The following is a 20,692-nucleotide window of genomic DNA, read 5'->3' as shown; positions in this document are numbered from 1 at the left end:
CCCAGGATGCAGTGATGGAGCAGCCGCTGCCCTTGACCTTGTCCAACAGGTACGAGATAATTGCCTCCTGTATGGATGAAAACAAAGACCGCAGGAAGGATGGGCAAATTGATCACGGCACCATGGCACAGGGGGCCATTCAAGTGGGGGGAGTGAAATGGAATGTGGTAGCGTTAGGGAACAGTATAGTCAGGGGGATAGATACTGTTCTCTGCAGCCCCGGCCGGGAGTCCCGAAGGCTGTGTTGCCTGCCTGGTGCCAGGGTTAAGGACATCTCCTCACAGCTGGAGAAGAACTTGGAGCATGACGGGGGGGATCCAGTTGTCGTGGTCCAAGTAGGAACCAATTACATAGATAGAACTAAGGATGAGGTTCTGCCGAGGGAGTTTGAGGAGCTAGGATCCAAATTAATAAACAGACCTCAAAGGTAATAATCTCTGGATCACTACCTGAGCCACGTGCAAATTGGCATTGGGTCAAACAGAGCAGAGTGTTAAATGTGTGGCTCAGAATGATGTGGGAGACAGGGGTTTTGATTCATGGGGCACTGGCACCAGTACTGGGGAAAGAGGGAGCTGTTCCACTGGGACGGGCTCCACTTAAACTGGGCTGGGACCAGTGTCCTGGCGAATCGAATAACTAGGGCTGTAGATAGGGCTTCAAACTAATAGGAGGAGGGAAGGGTTCAGGCAAGGGTAAATTTATAAATCTAAAGAGAAAAGTCAAGGCTGTAGAGCAGTGTAGTGAGTTGGGTAAAAACAAGCAGAGTGTGTCAGGAAGTGACAGAGAGTTTAACAATGGTAATAGGGTATTAGTGACTACGGTCACTAATAGGATAGTCCTGATAATAACGGATGAGATGAAGACAGTGGTGAGAAAGGATCTTCGCTCAGAAAATCACCATCAGTCTGGGTGGAGCTAAAAATAACAAGGGGCAGAAAACACTGGTGGGAGTAGTTTGTCGGCCCCTTAACAGTAGTTATAGTGTTGGACAGAGTATAAATCAGAAAATTAGAGGAGCATGTAACAAGAGTAATGCAATAATTGTGGGGGACTTTAATCTTCATATAGACTGGGCAAACCAAATTGGCAAAAGTAGTTTGGAGGACGAGTTCATTGAATATATTCGAGACAGTTTCCTAGAGCAAAATGTTGAGGAACCAACTGGGGAAGAGGCTATTTTAGACCTTGTATTGTGTAATGAGACAGGGTAAATTAATAATCTTATAGTTAAGGATCCTCTGGGGCAGAGTGATCATAATATGATAGAATTTCATATTGAGTTTGCGAGTGATGTAGTTAAGTCCGAAACCTGGGTCTTAAATTTAAACAAAGCCAATTCCGTAGGTATGAGGGGACAGTTGGCTAAGGTCGATTGGGAAATTAGATTAAAAGATATGACGGTCGATAAACAATGGCGAACATTTAAAGAAATAATTCATAATTCTCAACGAATATACGTTCCCTTGAGGAATAAAAACTCCTCGGGAAAAGTGATCCAACCGTGGCTAACTAGAGAAGTTAAGGATGGTATTAGATTAAAAGAAGAGGCTTATAATGTTGCCAAAATGAGTAGTAAGCCTGAGAAATGGAAGGGCTTTTAGAAATCAGCAAAGGATGGCCAAGAAATTGATGGAGGGAGAAAATTGAATGTGAGAATAAACTAGCAAGAAATATAAAAACAGATTGTAAAAGCTTCTACAAGTGTGTAAAAAGGAAAAGATTAGTGAAAGTAAACTTAGAGGTCCCTTAGAGGCTGAGACAGGAGAAATTATAATGGGGAATAAGGAGATGGCAGAGACGTTGAACAAATATTTTGCATCTGTCTTCACAGTAGAAGACACAAGAAACATACTGGAAATAGTGGGGAACCAAGGGTCTAATGAGAATGAGGAGCTTATAACAATTAAGATAAGGAAAGAAAAAGTACTGGAGAAATTAATGGGACTAAAAGCCGACAAATCCCCTGGACCTGACGGCCTACATCCTAGGGTTCTAAAAGAGGTGGCTGCAGAGATAGTGGATGCATTGGTTTTGATCTTCCAAAATTCCCTAGATTCTGGTACGGTCCCCATGGATTGGAAGGTAGCAAATGTAATACTGCTATTCAAGAAAGGAGGGAGAGAGAAAACAGGGAACTACAGGCCAGGGAAAATGCTAGAATCTATTATTAAGGATATAGTAACAGGGTATTAGAAAATGATAATATGATTAGGCAGAGTCAACATGGTTCTATGAAAGGGAAATCGTGTTTGACACATCTATTATAGAGTTCAGTAACAATCTCTTGCCACACAAGAGATTGAACTCAAGATTAGGGCTCATGGGATTGGGGGTAATATATTAAACATGGATAGAGGATTGGTTCACGGACAGAAAACAGAGAGTAGGAATAAATGATAAATCAAAAGCAAAATACTGCGGGTGCTGGAAATCTGAAATAAAAACAGAAAATGCTGGAGAAGCTCAGCATGTGAGGCAGCTTCTGTGGAGAAAGAAACAGAGTTAACGTTTCAGGACTTTAACATTCTCCAGCACTCTCCAGCATTTTCTGTTTTCATATTGGTAGAATAAATGGGTAATTTTCAGGTTGTCAGGCTGTAACTAGTGGGGTGCCGCAAGGATCAGTGCTTGGGCCTCAGCTATTTACAATCTATATTAATGACTTTGATGAAGGGACCGAGTGTAATGTATCCAAGTTTGCTGATAATACAAAGCTAGGTGGGAAAGTAAGCTGTGAGGAGGACGAAAAGAGGTGGCAAAGGGATATAGACAGGTTAAGTGAGTGGGTGAGAAGGTGGCAGATGGAGTATAATGTGAGGAAATATGAAATTATCCATTTTTGGTAGGAAGAATAGAAAAACAGATTTTTTTAAAAAAAAGATGAGACACTAAGAAATGTTGGTATTCAGAGGGATTTGGGTGTCCTTGTACACAAATCACAGAAAGTTAACATGCAGGTACAACAAGCAATTAGGAAGGCAAATGTTATGTTGGCCTTTATTGCAACGGTGCTTTCCTTTATTAGCCAAGGTATAGAATATAAGAGCAGGGAGATTATGTTAGAACTGTATAAAACACTGGTTAGGCCACAGCTTGAGTACTGCGTACAGTTCTGGTCACCACTTTACAGGAAGGATGTAATTGCACTAGAGAGGGTACAGAGGAGATTTACGAGGATGTTGCCAGGACTGGAGAATTTTAGCTATGAGGCAAGATTGGATAGGCTGGGGTTGTTCTCTTTGGAACAGAGGCGGCTGAGGGGAGATTTAATTGAGGTGCATAAAATTATGAGGGGCCGAGATAGAGTGGATAGGAAGGTCCTATTTCCCTTAGCAGAGAGGTCAATAACCATTTAAAGTGATTGGTAGAAGGATTAGAGGGGAGCTGAGGAAAATTTTTTTCACCCAGAGGGTGGTAGGGGTCTGGAACTCATTGCCTGAGAGGGTGGTAGAGGCAGAAACCCTCAACTCATTTAAAAAGTACCTGGATGTGCACCTGAAGTGACCTACAAGGCTATGGACCAAGTGCTGGAAAGTGGGATTAGGCTGGGTGGCTCGTTTTCGGCCGGCACGGACACGATGGGCCGAATGGTCTCCTCCTGTGCCGTACATTTTCTATGATTCTATTCTATGATCTACCTGTCCTGCTATCTTCAGGGATCTGTGGACATGCGTTCCAAGGTCCCTCACTTCCTCTACGCTTTTCAGTGTCCTCCCATTTATTGTGTATTCTCTTGCCTTGTTTGCCCTCCCCAAATGCATTACCTCACACTTTTCCGGATTGAATTCCATTTGCCACTTTCTGCCCACCTGACCAGTCCATTGATATCTTCCTGCAGTCTACAGCTTTCCTCCTCACTATCAACCACACGGTCTATCTTTGTAACATCTGCAAACTTCTTAATCATGCCCCCTAAATTTAAGTCCAAATCATTAATATAGACCACAAAAAGCAAGGGACCTGGTACTTAGCCCAGCGGGACACCACTGGAAACATCCTTCCGTTGACCATTACCCTTTGCTTCCTGTCACTGAGCCAATTTTGGATCCAACTTGCCACTCTCCCTTGGATCCCATGGGCCTTTACTTTTTTGACCAGTCTGCCATGTGGGACCTCGTCAAAAGCCTTGCTAAAATCCACATGGACTACATCAGATGCACTACCCTCATCCACCCTCCTTGTTACCTCCTCAAAAAATTCAATCAAGTTAGTCAGACACGACCTTCCCTTAACAAATCCATGCTGACTGTCCTTGATTACTCCGTGCCTTTCTAAGTGACAGTTTATCCTGTCCCTCAGAATTGATTCCAATAATTAGCCCACCACCGAGGTTAGACTGACTGGCCTATAATTACTTGGTCTATCCCTCGCTCCTTTTTTAAACAATGGTACAATGTTAGCAGTCCTCCAATCCACCGTGTATCCAGTGAGGATTGGAAAATGATGGTCAGAGCCTCCGTTATTTCCTCCCTGGCTTCTTTTAACAGCCTGGGACACATTTCATCCTGGCCTGGTGATTTATCTACTTTCTAAGATGCTAATCCCCTTAATATTTCCTCTCTCATTATGTTTATCCCATCCAATATTTCACACTCCTCCTCCTTAACTACAATGTATGCATGTCCCTCTCTTTTGTGAAGACAGACACAAAGTATTCATTAAGAACCATACCAACATCTTCCGCCTCCACACATAGGTTACCTTTTTGGTATCTAATAGGCCCTACTCTTTCCTTAATTATCCTCTTGTTCCTCTGCCTTCCTAAGTCACTTACTAATTTTCTGCCTTCCATTTCCAGTTCTGATTCTGTCCTGACTGAATCTACACTCAGGTCCCCATCCCCTTGCCAAGCTAGTTTAAACCCTCTCCAATAGCACTAGCAAACCTCCCCACGTGGATATTGGTCCCAGCCCTGTTGAGGTGCAACCCATCCGGCTTGTACAGGTCCCACCTCCCCTAGAACTGGTCCCAATGCCCCAGGAATCTAAAGCCCTCCCTCCTGCCACGCATGTATCTGCTCTCTCCTATTTCTATACTCGCGAGTGCGTGTGGCACCATGAGTAATCTGGAGATTACTATCTTTCAGGTCCTGCTCTTCTCTTCCCTAACTCCTTAAAATCTTCCTGCAGGACCTCATCCCTCTTTCTACCTATGTCGTTGGTACCGATATGGACCACGACCTCTGGATGTTCACCCTCCCCCTCCAGAATGTTCTGCAGCCACTCAGTGACATCCTTGACCCTGGCACCAGGGAGGCAACATATCATCCTGGACTCACGTCTGCAGCCGCAGAAACGCCTGTCTGTCTGCTCCCCTAACTATAGAATCCTTAAATTCTTAGAGGGCTTGACAGGGTAGAAGCTGAGAGGCTGTTTCCCCTGGCTGGAGAGTCTAAACCTAGGGGTCATAGTCTCAAGATGAGAGGTTGGCCATTCAGGACCGAGATGTGGAAGGTTGGGAGGGTTGGGAATCATTGGAATTCTCTACCCCAGAGGACTGTGGATGCTCAGTTGTTGAGTATATTCAAGACTGAGATCGATAGATTTTTGGCCTCTAGCGGAATCAAGGGATTTGGGGATCAGGTGGGAAAGTGGAGTTGAGGTAGAAGTTCAGCCATGATCTGATTGAATGGGGAGCAGGCTCGAGGGGCCGTATGGCCTACTCCTGCTCCTATTTCTTATGTTATTTTCTTATGCTCTTACTTACCAAGATGTGGGCAGCACGGAACAGGTAGCTGAACGGGTAGTACAGGAGGTTGATGAAGGAGGCTGCATAGAGATCTGCATACCGCATCACCTGACTGGCAAACAGAGTCTGTCGGGAGCCACTGCGGAACAGGCTCCCCATCATTCCGTAGCACATGTCCATATCGTGAGTGACTTTCTACAAGGAGTGAGAACACAGCAAGGGTGGAAATATATTCAGGAATGACTGACTTACACTCCAATCTATTCTTACATTGATCCCTCCCTCGAAACTCCATTCAGGTCACGGAGCATTTCTTGGCAAATAGTAAAATTCCAACAATAAATCACTGGAATGATTTTACACCCATAAAAAGCTGCTGTTGTTGAACTATGGAGACAAAGTTCCAGATACAAGAATAGTTGCAGTAGATTATTTACAGGGTGTGTGTGCCAGAAGGCATTCGACAAGGTGCCACATAAAAGATTATTGCTCAAGATAAAGAATCACTGGATTGGGGGTAATATTCTGGCATGGGTGGAGGATTGGTTATCTAACAGGAAGCAGAGAGTTGGGATTAATGGTACATTCTCGGACTGGCAACCTGTAGCCAGTGGTGTTCCGCAGGGGTCGGTGCTGGGTCCCCAACTCTTTACAATCTATATTAACGATTTGGAGGAGCGGACAGAGTGTAACATATCAAAGTTTGCAGATGATACAAAGTTGGGAGGGAAAGTAGAGAGTGAGGAGGACATAAAAAACCTACAAGGGGATATAGACAGGCTGGGTGAGTGGGCGGAGATTTGGCAGATGCAATACAATATTGGAAAATGTGAGGTTATGCACTTTGGCAGAAAAATCAGAGAGCAGGTTATTATCTTAATGGCGAGAAACTGGAAAGTACTGCAGTACAAAGGGATCTGGGGGTCCTAGTGCAAGAAAATCAAAAAGTTAGTATGCAGGTGCAGCAGGTGATCAAGAAGGCCAACGGAATGTTGGCTTTTATTGCTAGGGGGATAGAATATAAAAACAGGGAGGTATTGCTGCAGTTATATAAGGTATTGGTGAGACCGCACCTGGAATACTGCATACAGTTTTGGTGTCCATACTTAAGAAAAGACATACTTGCTCTCGAGGCAGTACAAAGAAGGTTCACTCGGTTAATCCCGGGGATGAGGGGGTGGACATATGAGGAGAGGTTGAGTAGATTGGGACTCGACTCATTGGAGTTCAGAAGAATGAGAGACGATCTTATTGAAACATATAAGATTGTGAAGGGGCTTGATCGGTTGGATGCGGTAAGGATGTTCCCAAGGATGGGTGAAACTAGAACGAGGGGGCATAATCTTAGAATAAGGGGCTGCTCTTTCAAAACTGAGAAGAGGAGAAACTTCTTCACTCAGAGTGTAGTAGGTCTGTGGAATTTGCTGGCCCAGGAAGCTGTGGAAGCTACATCATTAAATAAATTTAAAACAGAAATAGACAGTTTCCTAGAAGTAAAGGGAATTAGGGGTTACGGGGAGCGGGCAGGACATTAGACATGAATTTAGATTTGAGGTTAGGATCAGATCAGCCATGATCTTATTGAATGGCGAAGCAGGCTCGAGGGGCCGATTGGCCTACTCCTGCTCCTATTTCTTATGTTCTTATGAGTGACGGGGTGGATAGCTGAGTAAGGTGCTGGATGACTGGACATCAAGACACTACACTCGAACAGGGGACTGTTCAACTTGAGAATCCCTCAGACATTACAGGGTGGGGGCGAGTTTATCACTGTACACGACAGGGAGGGGGCGAGTTTATCACTGTACACGACAGGGAGGGGGCGAGTTTATCACTGTACACAACAGGGAGGGGGCGAGTTTATCACTGTACACGACAGGGAGGGGGCGAGTTTATCGCTGTACACTACAGGGAGGGGGCGAGTTTATCACTGTACACGACAGGGAGGGGGCGAGTTTATCACTGTACACGACAGGGTGGGGGCGAGTTTATCACTGTACACGACAGGGAGGGGGGAGTTTATCACTGTACACGACAGGGAGGGGGGAGTTTATCACTGTACACGACAGGGAGGGGGGAGTTTATCGCTGTACACGACAGGGAGGGGGCGAGTTTATCACTGTACACGACAGGGAGGGGGGAGTTTATCACTGTACACGACAGGGAGGGGGGAGTTTATCACTGTACACGACAGGGAGGGGGCAAGTTTATCACTGTACACGACAGGGAGGGGGCGAGTTTATCGCTGTACACGACAGGGAGGGGGTGAGTTTATCGCTGTACACGACAGGGTGGGGGGAGTTTATCACTGTACACGACAGGGAGGGGGGAGTTTATCACTGTACACGACAGGGAGGGGGTGAGTTTATCGCTGTACACGACAGGGTGGGGGCGAGTTTATCGCTGTACACGACAGGGAGGGGGCGAGTTTATCACTGTACACGACAGGGTGGGGGTGAGTTTATCGCTGTACACGACAGGGAGGGGGCGAGTTTATCACTGTACACGACAGGGAGGGGGCGAGTTTATCACTGTACACGACAGGGAGGGGGGAGTTTATCACTGTACACGACCGGGAGGGGGCGAGTTTATCACTGTACACGACCGGGTGGGGGTGAGTTTATCACTGTACACGACAGGGTGGGGGCGAGTTTATCACTGTACACGACAGGGTGGGGGTGAGTTTATCACTACACGACAGGGAGGGGGGAGTTTATCACTGTACACGACAGGGTGGGGGCGAGTTTATCACTGTACACGACAGGGAGGGGGCGAGTTTATCACTGTACACGACAGGGAGGGGGGAGTTTATCACTGTACACGACAGGGTGGGGGGCGAGTTTATCACTGAACACGACCGGGAGGGGGGAGTTTATCACTGTACACGACAGGGTGGGGGTGAGTTTATCACTGTACACGACAGGGAGGGGGCGAGTTTATCACTGTACACGACAGGGAGGGGGGAGTTTATCACTGTACACGACAGGGAGGGGGCGAGTTTATCACTGTACACGACAGGGAGGGGGGAGTTTATCACTGTACACGACAGGGAGGGGGGAGTTTATCACTGTACACGACAGGGAGGGGGGAGTTTATCACTGTACACGACAGGGTGGGGGTGAGTTTATCACTGTACACGACCGGGAGGGGGCGAGTTTATCACTGTACACGACAGGGAGGGGGCGAGTTTATCGCTGTACACGACCGGGAGGGGGCGAGTTTATCGCTGTACACGACAGGGAGGGGGCGAGTTTATCACTGTACACGACAGGGAGGGGGCGAGTTTATCACTGTACACGACAGGGAGGGGGCGAGTTTATCACTGTACACGACAGGGAGGGGGCGAGTTTATCACTGTACACGACAGGGAGGGGGCGAGTTTATCACTGTACACGACAGGGAGGGGGCGAGTTTATCGCTGTACACGACCGGGAGGGGGCGAGTTTATCACTGTACACGACAGGGAGGGGGCGAGTTTATCGCTGTACACGACAGGGAGGGGGCGAGTTTATCGCTGTACACGACAGGGAGGGGGCGAGTTTATCGCTGTACACGACAGGGAGGGGGCGAGTTTATCGCTGTACACGACCGGGAGGGGGCGAGTTTATCGCTGTACACGACAGGGAGGGGGCGAGTTTATCGCTGTACACGACCGGGAGGGGGCGAGTTTATCGCTGTACACGACAGGGAGGGGGCGAGTTTATCACTGTACACGACAGGGATGGGGCGAGTTTATCGCTGTACACGACAGGGAGGGGGCGAGTTTATCACTGTACACGACAGGGAGGGGGCGAGTTTATCACTGCACACGACAGGGTGAGGGCAAGTTTATCACTGTACACGACAGGGTGGGGGCGAGTTTATCACTGTACACGACAGGGTGGGGGCGAGTTTATCACTGTACACGACAGGGTGGGGGCGAGTTTATCACTACACGACAGGGTGGGTGCGAGTTTATCACTGTACACGACAGGGTGGGAGCAAGTTTATCACTGTACACGACAGGGTGAGGGCAAGTTTATCACTGTACACGACAGGGTGGGGGTGAGTTTATCACTGTACACGACAGGGAGGGGGCGAGTTTATCACTGCACGACAGGGTGGGTGCGAGTTTATCACTGTACACGACAGGGTGGGAGCAAGTTTATCACTGTACACGACAGGGAGGGGGCGAGTTTATCACTGTACACGACAGGGTGGGAGCAAGTTTATCACTGTACACGACAGGGAGGGGGCGAGTTTATCACTGCACACGACAGGGTGAGGGCAAGTTTATCACTGTACACGACAGGGTGGGAGCAAGTTTATCACTGCACATGACAGGGTGAGGGCAAGTTTATCACTGCACGACAGGGTGGGTGCGAGTTTATCACTGTATATTACAGGGTGCGGCTGGGAGTGAATTATCGACCCCCAAACAGCCAGAGGGAGATAGAAGAACAAATATGTAGGCACATTTCTGAGAAGTGCAGAAACAATAGGGCAGTAATAGTCGGGGATTTCAACTACCCGAGTATTAACTGGGACACAAACAGAGCAAAAGGTATAGAGGGTGCAGAATTCTTAAATTGCATTCAGGTGAACTTTTTTAGCCAGTACATAGCAAGCCCAACAAGAGAGGGGGGCAGTTCTGGATTTAGTTTTAGGAAATGAGGCTGGGCAGGTGGAAGGAGTATCAGTGGGAGAGCATTTTGGTGGTAGTGATCATAATTCAGTTAGTTTTAGCATAGTTATGGAAAAGGACAAAGATAGAACAGGAGTTAAAGTTCTCAATTGGGGAAAGGCCAATTTTACTAAGCTAAAAGTGATTTAGCAGAAATAAACTGGAAACAGCTACTTGAAGATGAATCAGTGTCAGAGCAGTGGGAGGCATTCAAGGGGAAGATTCAAGGGGTTCAGAGTAAACATGTTCCCACAAAGTAAAAGGGTGGGGCTGCCAAATTTAGAGCCCCCTGGACGACAAGGTGCACGCAGGGAAAGATAAGGCAAAAAAGGAAAGCTTATGTCAGACACCGAGAACTCAATACTACAGAAAGCCTAGAGGAGTATAGAAAGTGCAGGGGTGAAATTAAAAAGGAAATTGAGAAAGCAAAGACAGGGCATGAAAAAATACTGGCAAGTAAAATCAAGGTAAACCCAAAGATGTTTTATAAATACATTAAGAGCAAGACGATAACTAAGGAAAGAGTAGGGCCTATTAGAGATCAAATAGATAACCTACGTATGGAGGCGGAAGATGTGGGTATGGTTCTTAATGAATATTTTGCATCTGTCTTCATAAAAGAGAGGGATGATGCAGAGATTGTAGTTAAGGAGGAAGAGTGTGAAATATTGGATGGGATAAACATAATGAGAGAGGAAGTATTAAGGAGTTTAGCATCTTTGAAAGTAGATAAATCACCAGGCCCAGATGAAATGTATCCCAGGTTGTTAAAAGAAGCAAGAGAGGAAATAGCGGAGGCTCTGACCATCATTTTCCAATCCTCACTGGATACAGGTGTGGTGCTGGAGGATCAGAGGATTGCTAACGTTGTACCATTATTTAAAAAGGGAGAAAAGGATAGACGGAGTAATTATAGGCCCGTCTGTCTAACCTCGGTGGTGGGCTAATTATTGGAATCATTTCTGAGGGACAGCATAAATCATCATTTAGAAAGGTACAGGTTAATCAAGGACAGTCAGCATGGATTTGTCACGGGAAGGTCATGTCTGACTAACTTGATTGAATTGTTTGAGGAGGTAACAAGAAGGGTCGATGAGGGTAGCATGTTTGATGTAATCTACATGGATTTTAGCAAGGCTTTTGACAAGGTCCCACATGGCAGACTGATCAAAAACGTAAAAGCCCATGGGATCCAAGGGAAAGTGGCAAGTTGGATCCAAAATTGGCTCAGTGACAGGAAGCAAAGGGTAATGGTTGACGGGTTTTTTTGTGACTGGAAGGCTGTTTCCAGTGGGGTCCCGCAAGTCTCGGTACTGGGTCCCTTGTTTTTTGTGATATATATTAATGATTTGGATTTGAATGTGGGGGGCTTGATCAAGAAGTTTGCAGATGATACAAAAATTGGCTAGTTAAGTGGAAAGCTGTAGTCTGCAGGAAGATATCAATGGACTGGTCAGGTGGGCAGAAAAGTGACAAATGGAATTCAATCCGGAGAAGTGTGAGGTAATGCATTTTGGGAGGGCAAACAAGGCAAGGGAATACACAATAAATGGGAGGATACTGAGAGGTGTAGAGGAAGTGAGGGACCTTGGAGTGCATGTCCACAGATCCCTGAATGTAGCAGGACAGGTAGATAAGGTGGTTAAAAAGGCATACGGGATACTTTCCTTTATTAGTGGAAGCAGAATATATGAGCTGGGAGGTTATGCTGGGACTGTATTAAACACTAGTTAGGCCACAGCCAGAGTACTGCGTACAATTCTGGTCACCACATTACAGGAAAGATGTAATTGCACGAGAAAGGGTACAGAGGAGATTTCCGAGGATGTTGCCAGGGCTGGAGAAATTTAGTTAAGAGAAAAGATTGGATAGGCTGGGGTTGTTTTCTTTGGAACAAAGGAGGCTGAGGGGAGATTTAATTGAGGTGTATAAAATTATGAGGGGCCTGGATAGAGTGGGTAGGAAGGACCTATCCAAGTTCGGCAGCACCTTCAGCAAGTACGCAGAGGAGATGAAGGAGATCCAGGACAAACATCGGGACAAGAAGGAAAAAGCAGGAACTAAGTGTCACAAAACATATTTGAAAGTTCTTTATCTGAATGCACGTAGCATTCGTAACAAAATGGACGAGTTAACGGCACAAATAACTACGTATGGGTATGATCTTGTGGCCATTACAGAAACATGGCTGCAGGGTGACAACGACTGGGAATTAAATATGCCAGGGTATTTAACAATCAGGAAGGACAGGCAGGAGGGAAGGGGAGGTGGGGTGGCTATGTTAATAAAGGAAGGAATCACTGTAATACAGAGAAATGATATTGGGACCAAGGATCAGGATAACGAAACAGTTTGGGTGGAGATAAGGAATAATAAGGGGAAAAAAATGCTAGTGGGCGTAGTATATAGGCCTCCTAATAGTTGCAACTCTGCTGGAAGAAGTATTAATCAGGAAATAGTCGGGGCATGTAATAAGGGAACAGCTATAATTATGGGGGATTTTAACTATCATATTAACTGGACAAATCAAATTGGGCAGGGCAGCCTTGAGGAAGAGTTTATTGAGTGTATTAGGGATGGATTTCTTGAGCAGTATGTAACTGATCCGACAAGGGGGCAAGCAACCTTGGACCTGGTCCTGTGTAATGAGCCAGGATTAATTAATAATGTCCTAGTTAAGGATCCCCTTGGAATGAGTGATCATAACATGGTTACATTCCATATCCAATTAGAGGGTGAGAAGGTTGGTTCTCAAACAAGCGTACTGAGCTTGAATAAAGGAGACTATGATGGTATGAGGGCGGAATTGATTAAAGTGGACTGGGAAAATAGATTAAGGGGTAAGACGGTACATGAGCAGTGGTGTTCATTTAAGGAGTTATTTTAAAACTTTCAAAACAAAAATATTCCACTGAGGAAAAAAGGGTGTAAAAGAAATGACAGCCATCCGTGGCTAAGTAAAGAAATTAAGGACAGTATCCAACTAAAAACAAGGACATATATGGTAGCCAAACTTAGTGGGAGGATAGAAGATTGGGAAGTTTTCAAAAGACAGCAAAAAGTAACTAAAGGATTGATTAAGAAAGGGAAGATAGATTATGAAAATAAATTAGCAAAAAGTATAAAAACAGATAGCAAGAGTTTGCCTTAGCCACCCTTCTTTTTATAAAAAGAAAAAGGGTGGCTAAGGCAAACGTAGGTCCCTTAGATGATGAGACCGGGAAATTAATGGTGGGAAACATGGAGATGGCAAAAATGCTGAACAAATATTTTGTTTCAGTCTTTACGGTAGAGGACGCTAAGAATATCCCAACACTGGACAAACAGGGGGCTCTGGGGGGGAGGAGCTAAATACGATTAAAATCACTAAGGAATTGGTACTTAGTAAATTAATGGGACTCAAGGCGGATAAATCCCCTGGACCTGATGGCTTACATCCGAGGGTCTTGAGGGAAGTGGCAGTAGGGATTGTGGATGCTTTGGTAATCATTTTCCAAAATTCTCTGGACTCGGCAAAGGTCCCGGCAGATTGGAAAACTGCTAATGTAACACCCTTATTTAAAAAGGGTAGTAGACAGAAGGCTGGAAATTATAGACCAGTTAGCCTAACATCTGTGGTGGGTAAAATTTTGGAGTCTATTATTAAGGAGACAGTAACAGAACATTTGGACAAACATAATTTAATAGGACAAAGTCAGCATGGCTTTACGAAGGGGAAGTCATGTCTGACAAATTTGCTTGAGTTCTTTGTGGACATAACGTACAGGGTGGATAAAGGGGAACCAGTGGACGTAGTGTATTTAGACTTCCAGAAGGCATTCGACAAGGTGCCACATAAAAGATTATTGCTCAAGATAAAGAATCACTGGATTGGGGGTAATATTCTGGCATGGGTGGAGGATTGGTTATCGAACAGGAAGCAGAGAGTTGGGATAAATGGTTCATTCTTGGACTGGCAACCAGTAACCAGTGGTGTTCCGCAGGGGTCGGTGCTGGGTCCCCAACTCTTTGCGATCTATATTAACGATTTGGAGGAGGGGACCGTTTGCAACATATCGAAGTTTGCAGATGATACAAAGATGGGAGGGAAGGTAGAGAGTGAGGAGGACATAAAAAACCTGCAGGGGGATATAGACAGGCTGGGTGAGTGGGCGGAGATTTGGCAGATGCAATACAATATTGGAAAATGTGAGGTTATGCACTTTGGCAGGAAAAACCAGAGAGCAAATTATTTTCTTGATGGCAAGAGACTGGAAAGTACTGCAGTACAAAGGGATCTGGGGGTCCTAGTGCAAGAAAATCAAAAAGTTAGTATGCAGGTGCAGCAGGTGATCAAGAAGGCCAACGGAATGTTGGCTTTTATTGCTAGGGGGATAGAATATAAAAACAGGGAGGTATTGCTGCAGTTATATAAGGTATTGGTGAGACCGCACCTGGAATACTGCAGTTTTGGTCTCCATACTTAAGAAAAGACATACTTGCTCTCGAGGCAGTACAAAGAAGGTTCACTCGGTTAATCCCGGGGATGAGGGGGCGGACATATGAGGAGAGGTGGAGTAGATTGGGACTCTACTCATTGGAGTTCAGAAGAATGAGAGGCGATCTTATTGAAACATATAAGATTGAGAGGAGCCGAGCGGAGCGGAGGGAGCGTCCGATAAAAGGCGGGATTTCAGAGCGCTGAGAACAGCTGAGAGGAGCCGAGCCGAGCGGAGCTGCGACCGAGTTCGAAGTGACGTCAGGAATCAGATCGGGACGCGACACAGGGGAGGCACCTGATTGGTGAGTAGGTTCAGGTGAGTATTTCTACTTATCTACAGTAACTAAAGTAAAAGGAAAGGGAAGGTCTGCAGGTCTTATAGGAAGTAGCGTTTATTTTATAGTGAATCAAGGTCCCTAGTGTAGTTAACATTCTCTAAATTGAGAACAATTTAAAGGAGTAAACTCCTTAAAGGGAGTGGTAAGTAGTTTTTCTTTCCTTTTTTTTTCTCTTGACATTGTAATTGTTCTTAAGCTAATTTAAGGGTTAAGTCATGGCAGGAGATCCCAGACCCGTGTCATGTTCCTCTTGTGGGATGTGGGAATTCAGGGCTCCTTCCTGTATCCCTGATTCCTTCACCTGCGGGAAGTGTGTCCAGCTGCAGCTATTGTTTGACCGCTTGACGGCTCTGGAGCTGCGGATGGACTCACTTTGGAACATCCACGATGCTGAGAAAGTCGTGGATAGCACGTTCAGTGAGTTGGTCACACCGCAGATAAAAATTACTGAGGGAGATAGTGAATGGGTGACCAACAGACAGAGGAAGAGTAGGAAGGCAGTGCAGGGGTCCCCTGCGGTCATCTCCCTCCAAAACAGGTATACCGTTTTGGATACTGTTGGGGGAGATGGCTCACCAGGGGAAGGTGGCAGTGGCCAGGTTCATGGCACCGTGGCTGGCTCTGCTGCACAGGAGGGCAGGAAAAAGAGTGGCAGAGCTATAGTGATAGGGGACTCGACTGTAAGGGGAATAGACAGGCGTTTCTGCGGACGCAACCGAGACTCCAGGATGGTATGTTGCCTCCCTGGTGCAAGGGTCAAGGATGTCTCGGAGCGGCTGCAGGACATTCTGGAGGGGGAGGGTGAACAGCCAGTTGTCGTGGTGCATATAGGCACCAACGATATAGGTAAAAAACAGGATGAGGTCCTACAAGCTGAATTTAGGGAGTTAGGAGTTAAACTAAAGAGTAGGACCTCAAAGGTAGTAATCTCAGGATTGCTACCAGTGCCACGGGTTAGTCAGAGTAGGAATGACAGGATAGCTAAGATGAATACGTGGCTTGAGAGATGGTGCAAGAGGGAGGGATTCAAATTCCTGGGCCATTGGAACCGGTTCTGGGGGAGGTGGGACCAGTACAAATTGGACGGTCTGCATCTGGGCAGGACTGGAACCAATGTCCTAGGGGGAGTGTTTGCCAGTGCTGTTGGGGAGGGTTTAAACTAATGTGGCAGGGGGATGGGAACCGATGCAGGAAGTCAGTGGGAAATAAAGTGGTGACAGAAACAAAAGGCAGTAAGGGAGAGTGTACAGAACATGACCGGACAGATGGTCTGAGAAAGCAGGGCAAAGACCAAGGGAAGTCCAGATTAAACTGCATTTATTTCAATGCAAGAAGTCTGATGGGCAAGGCAGATGAACTCAGGGCATGGATGGGTACATGGGACTGGGATGTTATAGCTATTACTGAAACATGGCTAAGGGAGGGGCAGGACTGGCAGCTCAATGTTCCAGGGTACAGATGCTATAGGAAAGATAGAGCAGGAGGTAAGAGAGGAGGGGGAGTTGCGTTCTTGATTAGGGAGAACATCACGGCAGTAGTGAGAGGGGATATATCCGAGGGTTCGCCCACTGAGTCTATATGGGTAGAACTGAAAAATAAGAAGGGAGAGATCACTTTGATAGGATTGTACTACAGACCCCCAAATAGTCAACGGGAAATTGAGGAGCAAATATGTAAGGAGATTACAGACAGCTGCAAGAAAAATAGGGTGGTAATAGTAGGGGACTTTAACTTTCCCAACATTGACTGGGACAGCCATAGCATTAGGGGCTTGGATGGAGAGAAATTTGTTGAGTGTATTCAGGAGGAATTTCTCATTCAGTATGTGGATGGCCCGACTAGAGAGGGGGCAAAACTTGACCTCCTCTTGGGAAATAAGGAAGGGCAGGTGACAGAAGTGTTGGTGAGGGATCACTTTGGGACCAGTGATCATAATTCCATTAGTTTTAAGATAGCTATGGAGAAGGATAGGTCTGGCCCAAAAGTTTAAATTCTAAATTGGGGAAAGGCCAATTTTGATGGTATTAGACATGAACTTTCAGAAGTTAATTGGGAGAGTCTGTTGGCAGGCAAAGGGACGTCTGGTAAGTGGGAGGCTTTCAAAAGTGTGTTAACCAGGGTTCAGGGTAAGCACATTCCTTATAAAGTGAAGGGCAAGACTGGTAGAAGTAGGGAACCTTGGATGACTCGGGAGATTGAGGCACTAGTCAAAAAGAAGAAGGAGGCATATGACATGCATAGGCAGCTGGGATCAAGTGGATCCCTTGAAGAGTATAGAGATTGCCGGAGTAGAGTTAAGAGAGAAATCAGGAGGGCAAAAAGGGGACATGAGATTGCTTTGGCAGATCAGGCAAAGGTGAATCCAAAGAGCTTCTACAAATACATAAAGGGCAAAAGGGTAACTAGGGAGAGAGTAGGGCCTCTTAAGGATCAACAAGGTCATCTATGTGCGGAACCACAAGAGATGGGTGAGATCCTGAATGAATATTTCACATCGGTATTTACGGTTGAGAAAGGCATGGATGTTAGGGAACTTGGGGAAATAAATAGTGATGTCTTGAGGAGTGTACATATTACAGAGAGGGAGGTGCTGGAAGTCTTAACGCGCATCAAGGTAGATAAATCTCCGGGACCTGATGAAATGTATCCCAGGACGTTATGGGAGGTTAGGGAGGAAATTGCGGGTCCCCGAGCAGAGATATTTGAATCATCCACCGCTACAGGTGAGGTGCCTGAAGATTGGAGGGTAGCAAATGTTGTGCCTTTGTTTAAGAAGGGCGGCAGGGAAAAGCCTGGGAACTACAGACCGGTGAGCCTGACATCTGTAGTGGGTAAGTTGTTAGAGGGTATTCTGAGGGACAGGATCTACAGGCATTTGGAGAGGCAGGGACTGATTAGGAACAGTCAGCATGGTTTTGTGAGAGGAAAATCATGTCTCACGTATTTGATTGAGTTTTTTCAAGGGCTAACCAAGAAGATAGATGAGGGCTGTGCAGTAGACGTGGTCTACATGGACTTCAGCAAAGCATTTGACAAGGTACCGCATGGTAGGTTGTTACATAAGGTTAAATCTCATGGGATCCAAGGTGAGGTAGCCAATTGGATACAAAATTGGCTTAACGACAGAAGACAGAGGGTGGTTGTAGAGGGTTGTTTTTCAAACTGGATGCCTGTGTCCAGCGGTGTGCCTCAGGGATCGGTGCTGGGTCCGCTGTTATTTGTTATTTATATTAATGATTTGGATGAGAATTTAGGAGGCATGGTTAGTAAGTTTGCAGATGACACCAAGATTGGTGGCATTGTGGACAGTGAAGAAGGTTATCTAGGATTGCAACGGGATCTTGATAAATTGGGCCAGTGGGCCGATGAATGGCAGATGGAGTTTAATTTAGATAAATGTGAGGTGATGCATTTTGGTAGATCGAATCGGGCCAGGACCTACTCCGTTAATGGTAGGGCGTTGGGGAGAGTTATAGAACAAAGAGATCTGGGAGTACAGATTCATAGCTCCTTGAAAGTGGAGTCACAGGTGGATAGGGTGGTGAAGAAGGCATTCGGCATGCTTGGTTTCATTGGTCAGAACATTGAATGCAGGAGTTGGGATGTCTTGTTGAAGTTGTACAGGGCATTGGTGAGGCCACACTTGGAGTACTGTGTACAGTTCTGGTCACCCTATTATAGAAAGGATATTATTAAACTAGAAAGAGTGCAGAAAAGATTTACTAGGATGCTACCGGGACTTGATGGTTTGACTTACAGGGAGAGGTTAGACAGACTGGGACTTTTTTCCCTGGAGAGTAGGAGGTTAAGGGGTGATCTTATAGAAGTCTATAAAATAATGAGGGGCATAGATAAGGTAGATAGTCAAAATCTTTTCCCAAAGGTAGGAGAGTCTATAACGAGGGGGCATAGATTTAAGGTGAGAGGGGAGAGATACAAAAGGGTCCAGAGGGGCAATTTTTTCACTCAAAGGGTGGTGAGTGTCTGGAACGAGCTGCCAGAGGCAGTAGTAGAGGCGGGTACAATTTTGTCTTTTAAAAAGCATTTGGACAGTTACATGGGTAAGATGGGTATAGAGGGATATGGGCCAAGTGCAGGCAATTGGGACTAGCTTAGTGGTATAAACTGGGCGACATGGACATGTTGGGCCGAAGGGCCTGTTTCCATGTTGTAACTTCTATGATTCTATGATTCTATGATTGTGAAGGGGCTTGATCGGGTGGATGCGGTAAGGATGTTCCCAAGGATGGGTGAAACTAGAACAAGGGGGCATAATCTTAGAATAAGGGGCTGCTCTTTCAAAACTGAGATGAGGGGAAACTTCTTCACTCAGAGGGTAGTAGGTCTGTGGAATTTGCTGCCCCAGGAAGCTGTGGAAGCTACATCATTAAATAAATTCAAAGCAGAAATAGACAGTTTCCTAGAAGTAAAGGGAATTAGGGGTTACGGGGAGCGGGCAGGAAATTGGACATGAATTTAGATTTGAGGTTAGGATCAGATCAGCCATGATCTTATTGAATGGCGAAGCAGGCTCAAGGGGCCGATTGGCCTACTCCTGCTCCTATTTCTTATGTTCTTATGACCTATTTCCCTTGGCAGAGAGGTCAATAACCAGGGGGCATAGATTTAAAGTAATTGGTAGAAGGATTAGAGGGGAGCTGAGGAAAACATTTTTTACCCAGAGGGTGGTGGGGGTCTGGAACTCACTGCCTGAGAGGGGGTAGAGGCAGAAACCCTCAACTCATTTAAAAAGTACTTGGTTGTGCACTTGAAGTGCCGTGACCTACAGGGCTATGGACCAAGTGCTGGAAAGTGGGATTAAGCTGGATATGTCTTTATCGGCCGGCACGGACACAATGGGCCGAATGGCCTCCCTCTATACTGTAACTTTCTACGATTCAATTATTACAGGGTGAGGAGATGGTTTATCTCTGGACGCTACAGGGAGCGGAGATGGTTTATCTCTGGACGCTAAGGGGCGCGGAGATGGTTTATCTCTGGACGCTACGGGTGGAAGAGAGGTTGACCGGAAGTGGAAATGGAGCCATGCGGTGTTGTCAGGTGCTAGGTAGTCAGTGTGGGAGCCCACTGGGGCTGAAACTATCATCTCCTTGGTCCTAGTCCACATGGAACTCTTGTCAATGTGGATTTTCAAAAGGCAGTTAATAACGTGCCACATAACAGACTTATTGTAAAAGTTAAAGCACATGATATTGAAGAGATTGGAGCCATGTGGATAGTGGGGGCACGGGGGAATCTCGGGTTGGGGGGGGGGCGGACAAAGCAGCTTTTTCAAATTGGCACAATGTGGGCCAGTGCTGTGGCGCGAGGGGTCAGCGCTGTGGGGCGAGGGGTCAGCGCTGAGGGGCGAGGGGTCAGCGCTGAGGGGCGAGGGGTCAGCGCTGAGGGGCGAGGGGTCAGCGCTGAGGGGCGAGGGGTCAGCGCTGAGGGGCGAGGGGTCAGTGCTGTGGCCTCTCGTTTTCCGTTTATATAAACAATTTTGACATCAACACAAGAGAA

General features: G+C 46.3%; 1 protein-coding gene across 5 annotated transcripts in view; it reads right to left on the bottom strand.

The window, feature by feature from the left end:
- The window catches only part of LOC137339899 (cytosolic purine 5'-nucleotidase), a 143,761-nt gene that overhangs the window by 15,886 nt on the left and 107,183 nt on the right, over positions 1-20,692 (bottom strand). For all 5 annotated transcript variants that reach the window (XM_068001947.1, XM_068001948.1, XM_068001945.1 and 2 more), the window contains one exon: positions 5,710-5,886. In XM_068001947.1, coding sequence (XP_067858048.1) covers positions 5,710-5,886 — 177 coding nt within the window. The remainder of the gene's footprint in view (positions 1-5,709; positions 5,887-20,692) is intronic.

Source organism: Heptranchias perlo, chromosome 21 (genome assembly GCF_035084215.1).
Source record: "Heptranchias perlo isolate sHepPer1 chromosome 21, sHepPer1.hap1, whole genome shotgun sequence".
In the NCBI taxonomy this organism is placed as follows: domain Eukaryota; kingdom Metazoa; phylum Chordata; class Chondrichthyes; order Hexanchiformes; family Hexanchidae; genus Heptranchias; species Heptranchias perlo.
This window is presented reverse-complemented; position numbering and strand designations above follow the sequence as displayed.